Here is a 15,019-nt window from a genome sequence, read left to right on the forward strand (position 1 = left end):
GCAGAGGGATTGGAAAGGCCGTGTGAGTGCACACAGGCCGTCCCGGTTCCCAGGGGGCAGAGCCGAGGTGGGAGCGAGGAGTGAGAGAGGCTGGCGAGACTCTGCAGAGGCAGCACGGGCTCCCGGGCTCCAGCTCTCCTGCAGAACATCTCAAAGCAGAGCCGGGCCTCTGTGACCAGGTACATCTCGTTAAAGCCGTACACTGGGAGCTTTAGCTGGCACAAAAAAGAGGAAACACGTGGGACAGAGGCTGGGTTTTTTTGTTTGTTTGTTTGTTTGTTAATTTTAGTGACAATTTTTAAAAATATCTTTTATCTAACTAACTTTTAACATCACACATGCTCAATAAAAGAAACTTGGGAAACCAGCATAAAGAGGAAAAACTCCCTTATGACTCCACACCTGGAGATAACCGCTAAGTAACGTTTGATCTCTAGACTGTCCATCTTTTTTGTATAAATACTCACATGCACACACACATGACAGATGTGGTATAATAATAATGGCTGTGTTTGTGCACACACACAGATGTGCAGAATGTAAAGAAAGTTATACCCTGTTGTTAAAAATCATTTATTTGAAAGAGAAGGAGGGAAAGGGGGCACTAACTGTCCCGCTGAGGCATAACTGGGTGGAAGGAAGGTGTTTGGAATCAGAGCTGATTTCACAGCGGGTCCCCAAGCAGGGCCCCTGGGCTCTGCTCACTTTGGACAACTCAGGGGCCTTGCTGGAAACGCCGAAGTGTGTGCTCAGCACAGTCCACGGTTCTCTGCTCCCCCAAAGCCCCTCAAGAGCCCTGTTTTCACAAGCGAAAGAAATTGAAGCTGCGAGGAACATGTTTAGAGTCACAGGATTTCACAGAACTGAGGCCAGGGAAGCTGCTAGACACCCTGCGGTGTCGGGACGGCCAAGACACGGAATCATCTGGTCCAAATGCCAGAAGTGCTGAGGGGGAGCAGCCCTGGCTGGATGTGAGTTTCCAGAACGCACCTCACCCTCACGGAGCTGTGAGTCCCCACCTGAAAAGCAGCAAATGACGTATCTGTCAGTTTTCTACAATTTAGCGAGTTCCGGGAGAGCATTAAGTTTGCAGTTCACTTGATACGTTTTCCTGGCATCTCATTTGACTCTCAAGTAGTTTTGTGGGAGGTGGACCTTGCGCCTCTGCGTAGGGATGAGAGAGTTCACTGGTGTGGGTGGCCCTGTCACCAGCCCAAGGTCACACAGTGGGGAGGGGAGGGGACAGAACTTGAGCCCAGGGTGTCTGGTTCAGCCGGACCCTTCCTACCAAACCACCACCCGAAGAGAACCGTTCTCATGGGACGCAGTAGCATCTGGAAACAGTTTCTCACCTTTGAGTTCTCACTTCTCCCCTCTAGCATTTGCTGCCATTTCCTTTCATGGAAGCTGGGACAGGCGGCGTTGGCCTCAGCCTAACGACCGACGCTGTCCCCCTCCTCTCTCCCACGTTCCTGTCCCTTGCTCCCCGTGCTGTCCGTACCTCTAGCCCTGGCTGATTCCAGAGCGTTTCCATCCAGTTAGTCACAGGACCTGACATGGTTTTCTTTGAAAAACAAATGACAACGTCAGTTTGTGCTGGCCCGGCCAGTGTGGCGTTTGAACACGTGTGTCCTGCCAACCCACGTGGCTGCAAACTCCACAGATGGAGCCAGCACAGGAGCCAGCTGCGCTGGCATGAGCTGTCACCACACACAGGATTGGGCCTGTTACTGTGTCACGCAGGATTCTGTACAAGTTAATTTTTAAAATTACTTAAAATTGTTCAATGAGTACATGTTCATGGTTAAGAAAAACAAAATTCATGTAATCCAGGAAGGTATGAAGTGAAAAGTGAAAACCCCCCAGGTCCTGCCTCTTCCCTCTCTCTCCCCAGTGGGAGATCCGTTATGTCGTCGGTCGTTTCAGACCCTGCCCAGAATATTTCAGAATGGGACGCTTGGAAGCCTGCTCAGTGACTCAGAGTAGTGCCATGTGAAAGATTTAAAACAAACTTCTGCTCCGACACGTTTCTCAGCACCAATTCACACACCTTGCTTGCTCCGAAGCCTCTGGTTTAAATCACACGGTGCGGCGTGGTCTGGAACAGTGGTGGGATCTGTGACGACAGAAAGGCTGGATCATCGCACACGGTCATTTCTTCAGTCATTGCTTTCTCATGCGTGTAAGAGAAGGGTGCAGGTTTGGGGACTGGGGTGCTCATCCTCCCATAAACTTCAGGGATCCCAGTGCCTACAGGAAAAGCAGGTTTCGCGAGCCGCCGGCTGCCCTCACCAGCCTGGCACTAGAGCCCAGTCTGGAAAGGGCAGAGGGGAGGCGGCTTTCACCATTCAAAAGGAAGTCCTCAACCTCTGATGCTTAAAAAAAATTTAAAAACATTTCCGTGAGATGTCAGTGCTCCCAGCCACATCCTTGACAGAGAGAGGAACCATAAATAGGGCCCCCTTTTTAGCAGTGTAGTTTCTTTGAATTTCCCCAGAAGCCAAGAGGTGAGAAACGCTTCCTTTCCCGACACATGACACACGTAAGAAGGGGTGGATCAGCTGGTGAGGACCCGGGGCGGGGGCGGGGCTGCCAGCCTACAGGGGTCATTTGGGGGTCTGTTTCCACCTCCAGCCCCTCATTTCACCTTACTTCTCAAGCTCAGCCTGAGCTCCCTGCACAGCCACAGTCCCCTGTCCTGGGCTGTGGTGGTGACAAGAGCCAGGGATTCAGGACGCCTCAGCTTATGGGCACCAGCTGACATTTGCTCCAAAAGATCAAACCTGGGCCAGAAATGGGTATTTTCCAGCATGCTAAGCTAGAAAAGGCAGGTCGTGGTTTTTCGTTCTAATGGAAGGAAAGTTGGCTCTTCGTGTCTACTGTAGCCATCTGCCTTATGAGGGTGGGGCACGCAGGACAGCATTGCAAACACTTAGAGAAATTTTTTTTACAACTTTAAAATGGGGAAGAGGAGGGAAGAGCAGGTACCAGAAGAGCACGTAACTCCCCTTCTGATGGCAAAAGGCAAAAATAAAATGCCTTCTCTCCAATCAGAAAGCATGTTGTGCCATTTGAGTCTAGAATTTGAGTGGTATGGGCTCCAGGAAGAAGTGGGCAAACGGCCCCACGTGCACGACAGCGCTGGACCCCCGAGCCTGTGAGGGGATTTTGCCCCAAGCAGGGTGTCTCTGGCTCTGTCCGTGTCCAGCCTCCTTCTGGAGTTCTGATCCCACTCTGGCACATCCACCGTCTCTGGCTGTCCTGTCTGTAAAGCAGGAGTGCTGTCCAGGGCGACAGAGCCTTCTGGGTGGCCCTCCCTGGTGCTTTGGGGCAAGGGCTGACTTGTGCTGCTGTGTCTTCTCTCCCGCTCTCTGCCAGCCGACCCCAGACGCTCTCCTGGGTGCACCCCTTTCCTGCTAGAGAAGATGGGAGGTGGCCGTCACTTCGGGTGTGGGCACATCCCTATGTCTTCGATGCCTGGCCAATTCTCAGGGCTGGAGAGACGGGAGCTTCCTTTCTTCCCATTTCTGCCTGTTCGTGTGGGTACGAAAGCATGTCTGTAGTCTAGGTGCGTGGGGAGAGAGAGCACATTCTAGAGCTGCAGTCCAGACACAGTGGCGCGTGCTGCCTTCGTTCAGCAATGTTCATAGAGAGACTAAACCAAGTTCTTGAAGCAAATATGAAATCCCGTCAATACAATTTTCATTACCTTAAAGGATTATTTTTTTTTCTCCTTGAACCTAATCGAAATAACACAGCAGAGGGTTTTGAGGAGAGAGGATGCACGTTCTGTTTAGGTCTTCAATGGTACTTGTTTTCTGGGAAGTGTTAAAACATTTATTAGGCTTGAAATGCAACGAATCAAGATGGTGACAAAGTGGTCACACAGGGGCCTCCAAGGCTGGTGAAGCTCCTCGCTGTCCACACGGATGAGTGGCTCAGTGAGGAAGTCCTTCCCTGCAGCAGCAAAGTTTGACCCGTCTGAAGCTGGATATTTTTCTGCGCAGGAAGGCAGATCCTAATTAGTCACTGCACGGTCTGGGGTCTGGAGAGGGAGAGGTGCCTTGGTGGTGTAATGACCTTGTGCCACAGGACACTGTGCGGCGTTGCACATCTGCAGGACGGGTCCTTCTCGCTTTCCTCCTAGCCCCACCTCTAGCAGCCTACAGGACTGGGTCCCACGGCAACGGCGCTAAACAGTTTACAGTCCAGGCCTGCAGCTTGCAGATGTGGGGGCTGCCCAAACCCGAAACCTTGCTAAGCCACAGCTGTCTTGGCCACAAAAAAAATGCAGAATGTGGTTCAGCTGCCAACTTGAGGTTTCCGCTTCGTCAGTGGCCCATCCGTCCCTCAGGATGAGGGAGGATCTGGCTCAGCTGTGCTCTGACGCCTTCCACCTACCTCAAGCCTTCTCCTGTCCCGGACGACGGCTTTTTCTTCTTTCCCTTCCCTGCAGACACTGAGGGCGTCTGACCACGTTGTTCAGGTGCTGGTCGCAGCCCAGTCCTGGGGAGTCTGCGCTTGCAGAGCCGTCTGGGACCCCTGGGGCCAGCTCAGGTTCTGTGTGGAGCAGGAGCGAGTGGAAATCCACAGGCCGACCGTGTTCGTTTCCCAGGGCTGTCGTAGCAAATGACTACAACCCAAGTGGCCTAAAGCAGCAGAAACTTACTCTCTCGCCGTTCAGGCGGTGAGAAATCTGAAAGCAAGGTGTTGGCAGGGCTGTGCTCCCCCGAAGGCTCCAGGGGAGCAGCCTTGCGCCCCTCTTCTCAGCATCCGGACGGCTGGTGGCTGCCGGCCATCCTCGCCGGTCCTTGGTTTGCAGCTGCCTCCCCCTGAGCTCCGCCTCTGCCCCTGCACGGCCTTCTCCCTCCGTGTGCTGTCGATGTAGGGCCCACCCCAAAGGCAGGATGATTTCATTTTGAGATCCTTAACCAACCCTATTTCCCAATAGGGTCACATTCTGAGGTTCCAGGTGGACGACAGTTTTGTGGGGACACTATTCAAACCAGTGCCGACCTTTAGGGGTATTTAGTTTCCATTTATACACACAAACGCTCTTTTAAAGAACATATTTGAGATCCTTGTTTTTAGTTTTAGTGCATTTTTAAAATTTAGTATTAGTCATGTCACATGCATGGACAGTTTTCCATGGTAAACTCTGTTTGTAGACCCCGCTGGTAATGACGGCGTATTGCCTGGCCGTCTGAGGGGCAGTACAGCCCAGTGGTTAGGAGCGTGGGCTCCAGAGCCTGCCAGGGTCTGCCGCCCGCCTGTCTCTTGCTCGCTTGTATGGGCTGAACTGTCCCCCACATTCCCCAAATGCACATGTTGAAGTCCTAACCCCCAGGGCCTCAGACTGTGACCTTATGTGGCAACAGGACCTTTAAAGGAGTCATTAACGTTTAATGAGGTCATTGGCGTGGGCACTAATCCAATGTGGCTGGTGTCCTTATAAGAAGCGGAGATGAGGACACACATGCCTGGGGGAAGCCCTTGTGAGGACACAGGGAGGAGACAGCCATCTACACGCCACGGAGACAGGCCTTGGAAGAAACCAGCCCCGATGGCACCTTGACCTCCAGAACCCAGAGGAAACTGCAGCTCTGAGCTCCTGCTTCCTCTCTGCAGAGCCAGGGTCTTCGTAGGGCTGTGGTGGGGACTGAGAGAGAGACCGAGATGAGAGGACCCAGTGCCCTCTGGCTGGTCAGCCTGGGGCCGAAGGCCTTGCAGGCTGATTGGTGCGACCCCGGGTCGTTTCCCCGCCCCCTGCTGTTGTGCAGGCTGTGGTTTCTGTTCACCCACTTGGCACACTTTCATCAGACCGCAGTCGTGGCCATTTGTCCTATGGTAAATGACTTGTCAGGAGCTGGGTACACCATTGTTGGCCAGTCGCTTGGAAGAGGTTCTTAGGCGCGTTCTGCATCCTCTGAGGCATCTTTGCTGCTGCCATTCCCTGAGGGCTCTGTGGTGGGAGCACCCCGTTGCCTGTGCTTCTAGGCCAGGACCCAGCAGGCCCTGTGCTGGGGCAGTGGGAAGCCGGCCGTGTGCACCCTGCGTAGAGCCATCAGCCCCACGCGGCCAAGGAGGATGAGGCCACTGGGGGTGACATCCTTTCCCTCCTCAAGTCTATCTGGGTCTGATGGCCGCAGCTGCCTCCGGGTGACCCTGAAGGGCTCCTGGAGGAGGAAGCCCCAGCCTGAAGGACTTCTGCCCTCCCGGGGCATTTCACACCTGCCACGGCAGGGCGTGGCCCTTATGCTCTTGTTAAATAGTTCCCAGCCCCCTGCCCTCCCGCTGGCTGGGCGGGGAGAGTGGGAAGGGGAGCCTGCACCCTCTTCTCAGCCCCGCTGCAGACCCGAGCCATCCTCCCACCCCAAGCAGCCTCCTTCCTCCCCTCCTCCCCTGCCCTAGGTGCCTCCAGCCAGTCTTTTTCTTCTCCCCTTTGAAGTCTGAGCCTCAGAGCCACGACAGGCAAACAGGATGTTCCTCTCCCACACGTGGAGCCCTCACACGACACGCCTGGGTCGTACCGCATCCTGCACGGAGCGGAGGGTCCCACCTGCTGAGGACCTGGTGTGGGAGTAGTGGGCACGGGGCTGGGCGCCAGGAGGGGCCCTCGTGAGGCCGGTTTCATTAGTCACACTTGGAGCATCCGCTGCAGATGCTGAACTAGGTGGGCATCTAAAGGTTCCCTTTGGGGCTCTTGTGCCTGCAAGGGCTGAGTAATGCAGGTGGTGAGGGATGGCGACACCTGCTTAGCACGCTGGTGGGAGGCCACAAGAAGATAAAGGTATTCCTCACCGCCTGCCTCATCCCTGGCTATGATTTTTGTGTTTTTGGGGATTAAAAAAAATTTCTTTTTCCTCCAAACCTCAGCAAATTGCAATCGCAGCTAGGATTACAAGATTGCTACAAAATAGATAAGTGTTCTAGAGAGACACAGGATGGGGTCTTAAGGGGACAGGGTCTCCCTGAGCAGCTGGAGAGCTTGGGCAAGGCTGGCAGGGCACCAGGGCATGGGCAGGCGCTAGTTTAATGGTTTAGAGAAAAGCCAAAGTCCTAAGTCTTTCCCTGAGTTGTGGACTCTGCTCATAGCAAAATGACTGTGGCGGTTCTGCTGTGGTTGAAGCCATCTTGGGAAAATGAAGGTGTAAAGGCCTCCGTCCCCGTCCCCAGCACCCCGTCCCCAGCACCCCCTCTACCCGACTCCTGCCCTAGCCTACCCCAACCCCCGCTTCTGAGGCACCTCCCATCCCCCAAGCAGATGTTCTGAGTCCTTTGAATCCATCAGATGTTTAATTTACAAAATAGTTCGTGCTTGTGTTGGCAGAGGGAGGGTTTGAAAGATGTCAGGGTTTTACCACCCACTTGACAACCCCCGCCTGGCAGTGAGTGGTGTTCTAGACACCGCTGGAACTTTCCACTTGGTTGGGCCTGTGTCAGTGCCGTAAGTGAAGGTACCAGGTGCGTGCACTGCGTAGCATTTTAGTCTGCAGAATGTCCTGGAAGTTAAGTCAAAAGCTCAGAGAGAGAGAGAGATGAAGGGTGAGAAGGAGATTGTGCCCCTCGACAGCCGGAAAATGCTTCTTACCTCTCCTTCCCCTGCCTTTTTGTGCAGTGAGGGAGGAGGGCGGAGGGCAGGTGGCGTAGGATTGGGCAGGAGTAGGGTAGAGGGGTCACTGGGGACAGGGATGGAGGCCCAGAAGGGAGGTTCCGTGGAGGCCTGAGGAGGCGTCTGTGCCTGGGGACAGCCCTTTGAGTACCTGCCATCCCAGCCGGGGGCAGCCCTCTAATCCAGAGGACGTCACCTCTGTCAGGGGCCCTCCTCACCTACTTCACATACCTTAGAATCTTTCTGCTCCTCAGCCTGTCTGATTGCACAGGTTGCATTCTGCCGCCGCCTGCTGTTCCCTTTCACTGGGACTTGTTCCTGAATCCTTCTTTGCTAAGACTAGTTTCACTTCCCTGCCATGCATTGAATAAGCCTCATTTTGATCCTTGGCACATGATTGGTTTGTTTGAGATCTTGGATGCCAGACGCACCGGGGTTGTGACAATATTGGCATCATGCGACATGACGTGGATCTTTTTACACCGTCTACAGAAACAGTTTCTGTTCTGCTGTCCCAAGCTCTTGGAGAAGTGAGTCTTTGTGTTATTTGTCCAAATAAAGTGGAGAGTCTTAAAGCACCCCTGGAAGCGAGGGTATGAATCAGTGCTGGGTGGATCTGTACTTCCGTGGAAAATAAACGTATGTTTGTTCATGTGACTCTCTAAACTATAGATTCCATTGAGATTCTTGCTAATGACCCAAAACATCCAGGAAATCTGTCTTGCCTAGCACATGACTGACTTATGGCTTTCTTTGTGCGTTCTTTGTACGCATTTGTATACTTTGGCACACAGTAGGTATTTAATAAATATTTGATAGGGTGATTCATGGCCTGGGTTAGCCTCAGCTTTCATGCTCTTTTTCTTTTCCTCCTTAGATCTTCAATCTCATGAAGTACGACAGCTATACCCGCTTCTTAAAATCTGACTTGTTTTTAAAACACAAGCGAACCGAGGAAGAGGAAGAAGACCTGCCCGATGTGCAAACTGCAGCTAAAAGAGCTTCCAGGTCTGGGCGCGGTGGCTCACGCCTATAATGCTAGCACTCTGGGAGGCCAAGGCAGAGGATCACTTGAGGTCAGGAGTTCGAGACCAGCCTGAGCAAGAGCGGCGAGACCCTATCTCTACTAAAAATAGAAAAAAATTAGCCAATCAACTAAAAAAAACAGAAAAAAATTAGCCAGGCATGGTGGCCCATGCCTGTAGTCCCAGCTGCTGGGGAGGCTGAGGCAGGAGGATCACTTGAGCCCAGGAGTTTGAGGTTGCTGTGAGCTAGGCTGACGCCACGGCACTCACTCTAGCCTGGGCAACAGAGCGAGACTCCATCTCTAAATAAATAAATAAATAAATAAATAAATAAAATAAAGGAGCTTCCAGAATTTATAACACCTGAGCCCCCAAAGAGCCAGGACTGGCAACTTTAAGAAGCAAAGGAACCTACTCTCAGGACCGTGCAGGGTTTATGACTGCTTTATTATGTGCAAGGACTGAAATGTAGAAAACCCTTCAATGGGGTCTGTGTATCTTATTAACTGCTTCACCAGTAAGCTTTGCATGATGGATAATCTTACATAAAAACAAATAGCTTTGACGTTTTAGTTCACAAGACAGAGATTCCTGCAACACTGGATACTTGGAGCATTTTATAGCTTGATTAAACTTCTTGTGAGGCCACAAGGTGAAACATGTAGCCACCTTTTACCTCGTACGTCTTTGCCCCACCTTGGGTGAGTGGTTGCACATGTCCACAGATTCACTTGGCAAATTGACTCCCAGCGTGCGTGGACCTGACAAACTCGGGCGCTGGGGGTGTTGCCTATCTGTCGCCTTTTGGGTTCAATACTTCTCGAGAGCAAGTTCAGTGCTGGAGAAGGACAGTCATTCCCTGGCAGCCTCTAAAGCTTCAGGGAGCTTGTGTGTGTGTCATCAAAGGGTTATTATTTGTTGGATGTGGGTGGGTCCTGCTTTTGCCCAAGTCCATGACATTTCATGCAACACAGATAAATAGTTCATCTCGACAGAAACAAAATCTCAACCAGGAAGGAAAAAAAGACAAATGGGAAATTGTTCAGGGTCCCCATGGCAGCACGAGGTGGCGTTGAATAGGGCAGTAGCACAAGGCATGTGCCAAGGATGGAGTCGGTGGGATGGTCCCCTTTTCCCAAAGCCCATCTGGGCACAAATCCTAACCCTTTCCTCTCTGCTCCGCCCCTGAGCTGCACTTGTTAACTCTGGCCTGAGACTTCAACAGGGGAAAGAAATGCGGTCTTGGAGCCTACTCTTGGGTGGGGAGGCTGCGGATGAGGGACATGGGGGCCAGGCTGCTCTTGCCAGCCCAGGTATCCCTCATTTAGAGTGGAGTCCCTGAGGGCCAAGGTCAGGCTCTGGTCCTTTTGGCTAATTGTCCCTGCCATCCGCAGGGCTGAGTGCAGGGCCTTGAGCTCCTGTTTGTACACACAAAGTGACCAGCCTCTGTTGGTTGGTAGCCTCTGACTCAGACTCTCCCACCTGCAAAATCCCTGATGTTGAGGGTGATTGTATAATTTATCAAACCAAGACATTTTTGAGAGAGAAGAGGAGGTGAGTTTAAGAATTACACTGGGACAATGCCTGTTATAAACCATACACTGGTTCTGTTCTGGGTAAACCAGTTTGCATAGTCACTCTACTGACGGCCCTCCCCTCCGGTGAGCTCTCGGCAGTCCCCCAGCGTCCCTAGCCTCCCTGTCCGTGCACCGTGGTGGAAGCCTGTCCTTCCGTCTTGGGCCTGGGGAAGGGATGGCTTTTGGGGAGCTGTTCACTGCCGAGAACTGAGGACCCCAGCTGGGAGTTCATCAGAAACAGCAAACAGAGGCGCAGCATGGTGGCTCACGCCTGTCATCCCAGCCCTCGGGAGGCCGAGGCGGGAGGATTGCTTGAGCTCAGGAGTTCGAGACCAGCCTGAGTGAGATGAGACCCCATCTCAACTAAAAATAGAAAAATTAGCTGGGCATCATGGCACACACCCGTAGTCCCAGCTACTCGGGATGCCGAGGTGGGAGGATCTTTGGAGCCTAGAAGTTTGAGGTTGTGGTAAGCTATGATGACACCACTGCACTCTACCCAGGGTGACAGAGTGAGACTCTGTCTCAAAAAAAAAAAAAAACAGCCAGACTTAGCTAGAAAATTGCCCCATTGAAAGAAAAGCCTTTTTTTCACTTGAGTGACCTGGAAAACCGAATGCAGAGGGGCTGGTGAGCCGCAGGTTAACCACAGCCGACTCCTGCCAGCAAGGCCTCGCGCCGCTTCCTCTGGCCTGCACCACCGCCCCCCACGTCCACGCCAGTCACAGAGCCGAGACAGACACCGAGTTTAGTTTCCTGTGGCTGTTGCAATAGTGAGACTGACGTGCAGGAAATCCATGTAGCCAAATAGATGCTTCCACCCAGCCCTCGGCTTTCATCCCTCTGTCTGTCCACCATCGTCTATCCATCCATCCATCCATCCATCCATCCATTACCATTTAAATTGTGTCTGCCATGTGCAAGGGATCGTGGTAGGTGCCAAGAGTCACAGAGAGGAACAAAGCAGCCGTGACGACCTGTGCTCCGGTGGCGTTTACAGGTATATTAAAACGTAGGTTTTGTTATTATTTGGGCTGAGTGAGGACAACAGGCCAGGAGAAAACTGCCACTGGAAAGGCAGTTTGTCACTCACAGTCCCACACAGGGGGCCACACCACATCATGCAGGGTCAGGCAGCATAAGGGGCCAAAGTGGGCAGGAATCTTTATTGTGGTTTCCTCGGGAAAGGCAAACAGGCTTAGGATTGGCTAGTTTAAATACTTTCAGCACGTCGTGGGGTATAGGGACTGTCCCTAGATGTCTGGTACCTGGCTCTGGGGTGATTGGGGCAGGTGGATAGTGGCCCAGAATGCATCTGGATTATATGCTCTGGATTGGTGAGTTTGCATAGGAAAGGTGCACGCCAGTTGTTTACTATCCCTAGGAATTAGCTACCTTAGTAGAGGCAATCCCTCCTGTATCAGCAAGGCCCCAGATGTCAAAGCATCAAAATAAAATCACATGCTTAATACAACAGTCTGTAGGGGCATCAGACTTTTAGCCTGTAGGCCACAGATGCATTTTGTTGCATTGATGGGGCATATGTTTTCAATCTTTCATTGCAAATACCTTACACAGAGCATGAGTGTAATCTCCAGTTGGCCGCAGGCCCCACTGTTCCCTATTGCCTTATAGCAGGCCACTCATATATTTATGTTATCTGCTAGCTCCATAGTTTGTGCCCTGATCTCCAGTTCTCATGTAAGCAGAGAGTACACCCTAGGTGACCTTGTCCTCTGTGACTTTGTAGTCATTAATTATACCTCCAAATCCACTTTGCTGACCTGCCTGGCTTTCTGAGAGTAAGTTGCGGTCCGTTTCCTCCCCACATTGTCCTGCCTTCTCAACTGCAGAACTCCCCTTTGGGTGTGATGGGAATCAGCTCACACCCGCAGAACCCCTTCCCAAGCACTCCTTGCCTATTGCTTCATACACAAAACCTCCCAGAATGGGGAGCAGCTATTCCTCCCGTTTTAGAGATGGGAACACCAAAACAAATGACATGACTAATGTGAGCATGTGGTTGTGAGTGGCAGGGTCTGAGGCTGGAGCCAAACCTTCTGTCCCCGGACCCAGCTCCTTTTTTGGTCTATCCTCTGCCTGGACACGGCCCCGGGAAGCCCAGGGCTGGGGTCTGATGGTGTGGCTGGTTGAACTCATCTTTGAAGTACACAGCTGGGTTGGTTTGCCTTTCCCGAAACATCAGGATGTTAAGCTTCATGTCAACACTGGCAGTGAAGTGATTTCTGTCAAAAAACAAGCAAGCACTCTGTTCTTCTGGACACAGGCTTTTTCTTTCGGTCTCAGGTGAACTCCAGATAACAGAGTGACAGTCAGTGAGTTAAGTTCCCCTTCACAGCTCTGCTAGCGAGGACATGTGTCCTTTTGTGTGTTACAGAGTCGGGGGCTGATTAATTGATACCCAACTCCCAGGCCCTGGCTCTCAGTTTGGGAGGAGCTTTGTTTACGAGCTTTGCAAACTCCTAGGCCGGGGCAGTCATGACTCACATTCTGTCATTATTTACTTTCGCTTCGGCTGCAGACTTCTAGAACTTGCATTTATTTAAGCACTAAATGGTCTTGCACCTAGAAACTCATGGCTTCCAGGGTTTTTTAAATTGCTTTTCTTCACAAGGCTAACTGCACACAACACAGTGAGCCCTGTAAAAAGGCCGGTGCCTGGGCAGGGAGGGAAGGAACCTCCCTGCACAGAATCACTGTGCTGAAATGGTCCCCAAACCCTGGGCAGAGCCCAGGGCTCTGCTTGGATTCCCACAGGCACGGCAGGCTTTGCACATCCAAAGTTGCTCAAGCAGAAACCTGGGGGTCTCTCTTCTCGGGAGCTCTGAGTGAGGGTCTTGCAGGTGGCGCCGTGTGCTGGGTGTGTGGCTAGAGGGGTGTTCCTGGTCACTTCCCAATTCCCACGAAGCCACTGGGCAGGGGCAGCTGGAAGTGGCCTGAGAGTCTCCTCTTTCCTCCACTTCAACATCTGACCCACCCGTAAGTCCCCTAGTTCAGAAGTGTAAACCTGGCTGTGCTGCTCACACTGCCTAAGCCCCTTCTGTGCCTGTTCCTTGTTCTCAGCATAATAATTCAGATCCTGCCGGGGAGATTGGGGCCCAGTCTCGTCACCTGACCCCCCCCCCCCCCCCCCGCCGCAGTGCCCCTCCCAGCCTCACGGCCAGTTCCAGATCCAGGGGCAGGGCCTGGCTGCTGCCTCTGCATGGAGTGGCCTCCCCCGACCCCGGCATGGCCAGCCTCTTCTCTCCTTCAAGTCTCAGGTGGTGTGTGAAGTGTGAGCTCCCGAGGATCCCTCTGAGCATCCCCTCTGCCCTCATGCTCCTCCCCTGCCCTTCAGAGTCCTGGCACGTGGCTGTTTGTGTGTTACTGGTTTGTGACCTCTCTCCCCGAGGAAAGGGACCAGGTGTGTTCACGTGCTCCCAGCGGCCAGCGCGGTGCCTAACCCAGAGTAGCCGCGAGCAGGCCCTCCTAGAATGCTCCCGGAGTGAGCAAATGAAGGCCAAATGGGTCAGGACCTGAAGTTTTGGTTGATCTCATTCACAGCCTGGCACCTCGGGGTTGCCCCTTGGGAATGGCCAACCCCTGTCATTGTCATAAAAATACGGACTGCAGATCAGAGAAGCCCACCCTTGCCTGAGTGCCTCCCACGCGTGGGGCATTGTGTGATCTGCAGTGCGGACAGTGTCATCCTCGGGCAGCAAGTGTGACTTCCACTGCGTCAGTGGGGAAGTGATCTTCAGAGTCTTTGAAACTGCACCAGGTCTCCATGGCTCGTAGTTAGTGGGGCCAGGACCGGAACCTAGGGATTTTGGACCCCACAGCCCACCAGGCTGGGGCTCAGACTAATCTTTGTCCATCCCAGCTAGAAAATGCGTCTGTCTCTGCTCTCTCAGGGAGAAGGCTGCCCCCGGTCTTGAGCCACTGTCCCTTTCTTCTGCAGGATATGCAGAGGGGCCTGGCCCCAGCCAGGGAGGTGGAGTCAATTCTCCTCTAAAACCTCTGGTTTTGTATTTGCAACCAGTTTTTTTTTTTCCCTTAGCAATATATCATGAGCATCTTTCCATGCCAATAAACATAATTATCCACCATCCAAAAAAAAAAAAAAAAGTTCTGTTTTGAGATTATCTAGGGAAGATAAATGTTTCCCTTGTGCTAATTCCAGCACAGTTTATATGCTGTTTTACAACGCAGGCAAACTGTTTGCTTCTTATTTAAGCATTTAAACTCTGTTTTTTAAACTGTTATGGCATACAGATCGCTAAGAGTAACAGATGTCTGCTTGATAGAGTTGTTTCCCAGGAAAAGAATTCGCTGCTTCTTGGTCTCCAGAGGAAGGATGACTTTGCAAGTATGTGGCTTTTGGTATACTTGTTGCCCCTCTCACCCTCCTAAGGGTGGGGGAAGAAACACAGTGCCGCAGGCTGCTTTGTAAATGTCTGCATCTACAGATCCTGCTGATTACAGAGGCAGAGCGAGACCCTGGTCTCCCAGGAGGTTGTCCCTGCCCCTCCCGGAGGGAGTGTTTCTCTGCTTTTTCCAAGTGAGCAGGTCACTCGCTGTGACTTGAAGACATGAAGTTGTGGGTCCACCCTTACTAAAGGTACAGCTTTCCCCAGAACCTTAGCAGTGGAAGCACCTCTGTCAAGTATCATTATTATGTTATTGTTGTTATTATTATTTTACTAGTGGTCAGCACAAGCATGTTGGTTACAATCATGTCATGAATGTACACGGCACAGTGCCTGGTGCACAGGAGTCAGTAAATATTGATGATTGTTATGACG

The 15,019-nt window shown here is 52.2% G+C and overlaps 1 protein-coding gene across 3 annotated transcripts in view; it reads left to right on the top strand.

The window, feature by feature from the left end:
* RGS10 (regulator of G protein signaling 10) overlaps positions 1 to 8,699 on the top strand; it is a 31,290-nt gene extending 22,591 nt beyond the window's left edge. For all 3 annotated transcript variants that reach the window (XM_045567879.1, XM_045567880.1, XM_045567881.1), the window contains one exon: positions 8,490 to 8,699. In XM_045567879.1, coding sequence (XP_045423835.1) covers positions 8,490 to 8,648 — 159 coding nt within the window. In that variant the 3' untranslated portion in view covers positions 8,649 to 8,699. The remainder of the gene's footprint in view (positions 1 to 8,489) is intronic.
* The last annotated feature ends 6,320 nt before the right edge of the window (positions 8,700 to 15,019 follow it).

This window comes from Lemur catta, chromosome 14 (assembly GCF_020740605.2).
Source record: "Lemur catta isolate mLemCat1 chromosome 14, mLemCat1.pri, whole genome shotgun sequence".
Lineage (NCBI taxonomy): Eukaryota > Metazoa > Chordata > Mammalia > Primates > Lemuridae > Lemur > Lemur catta.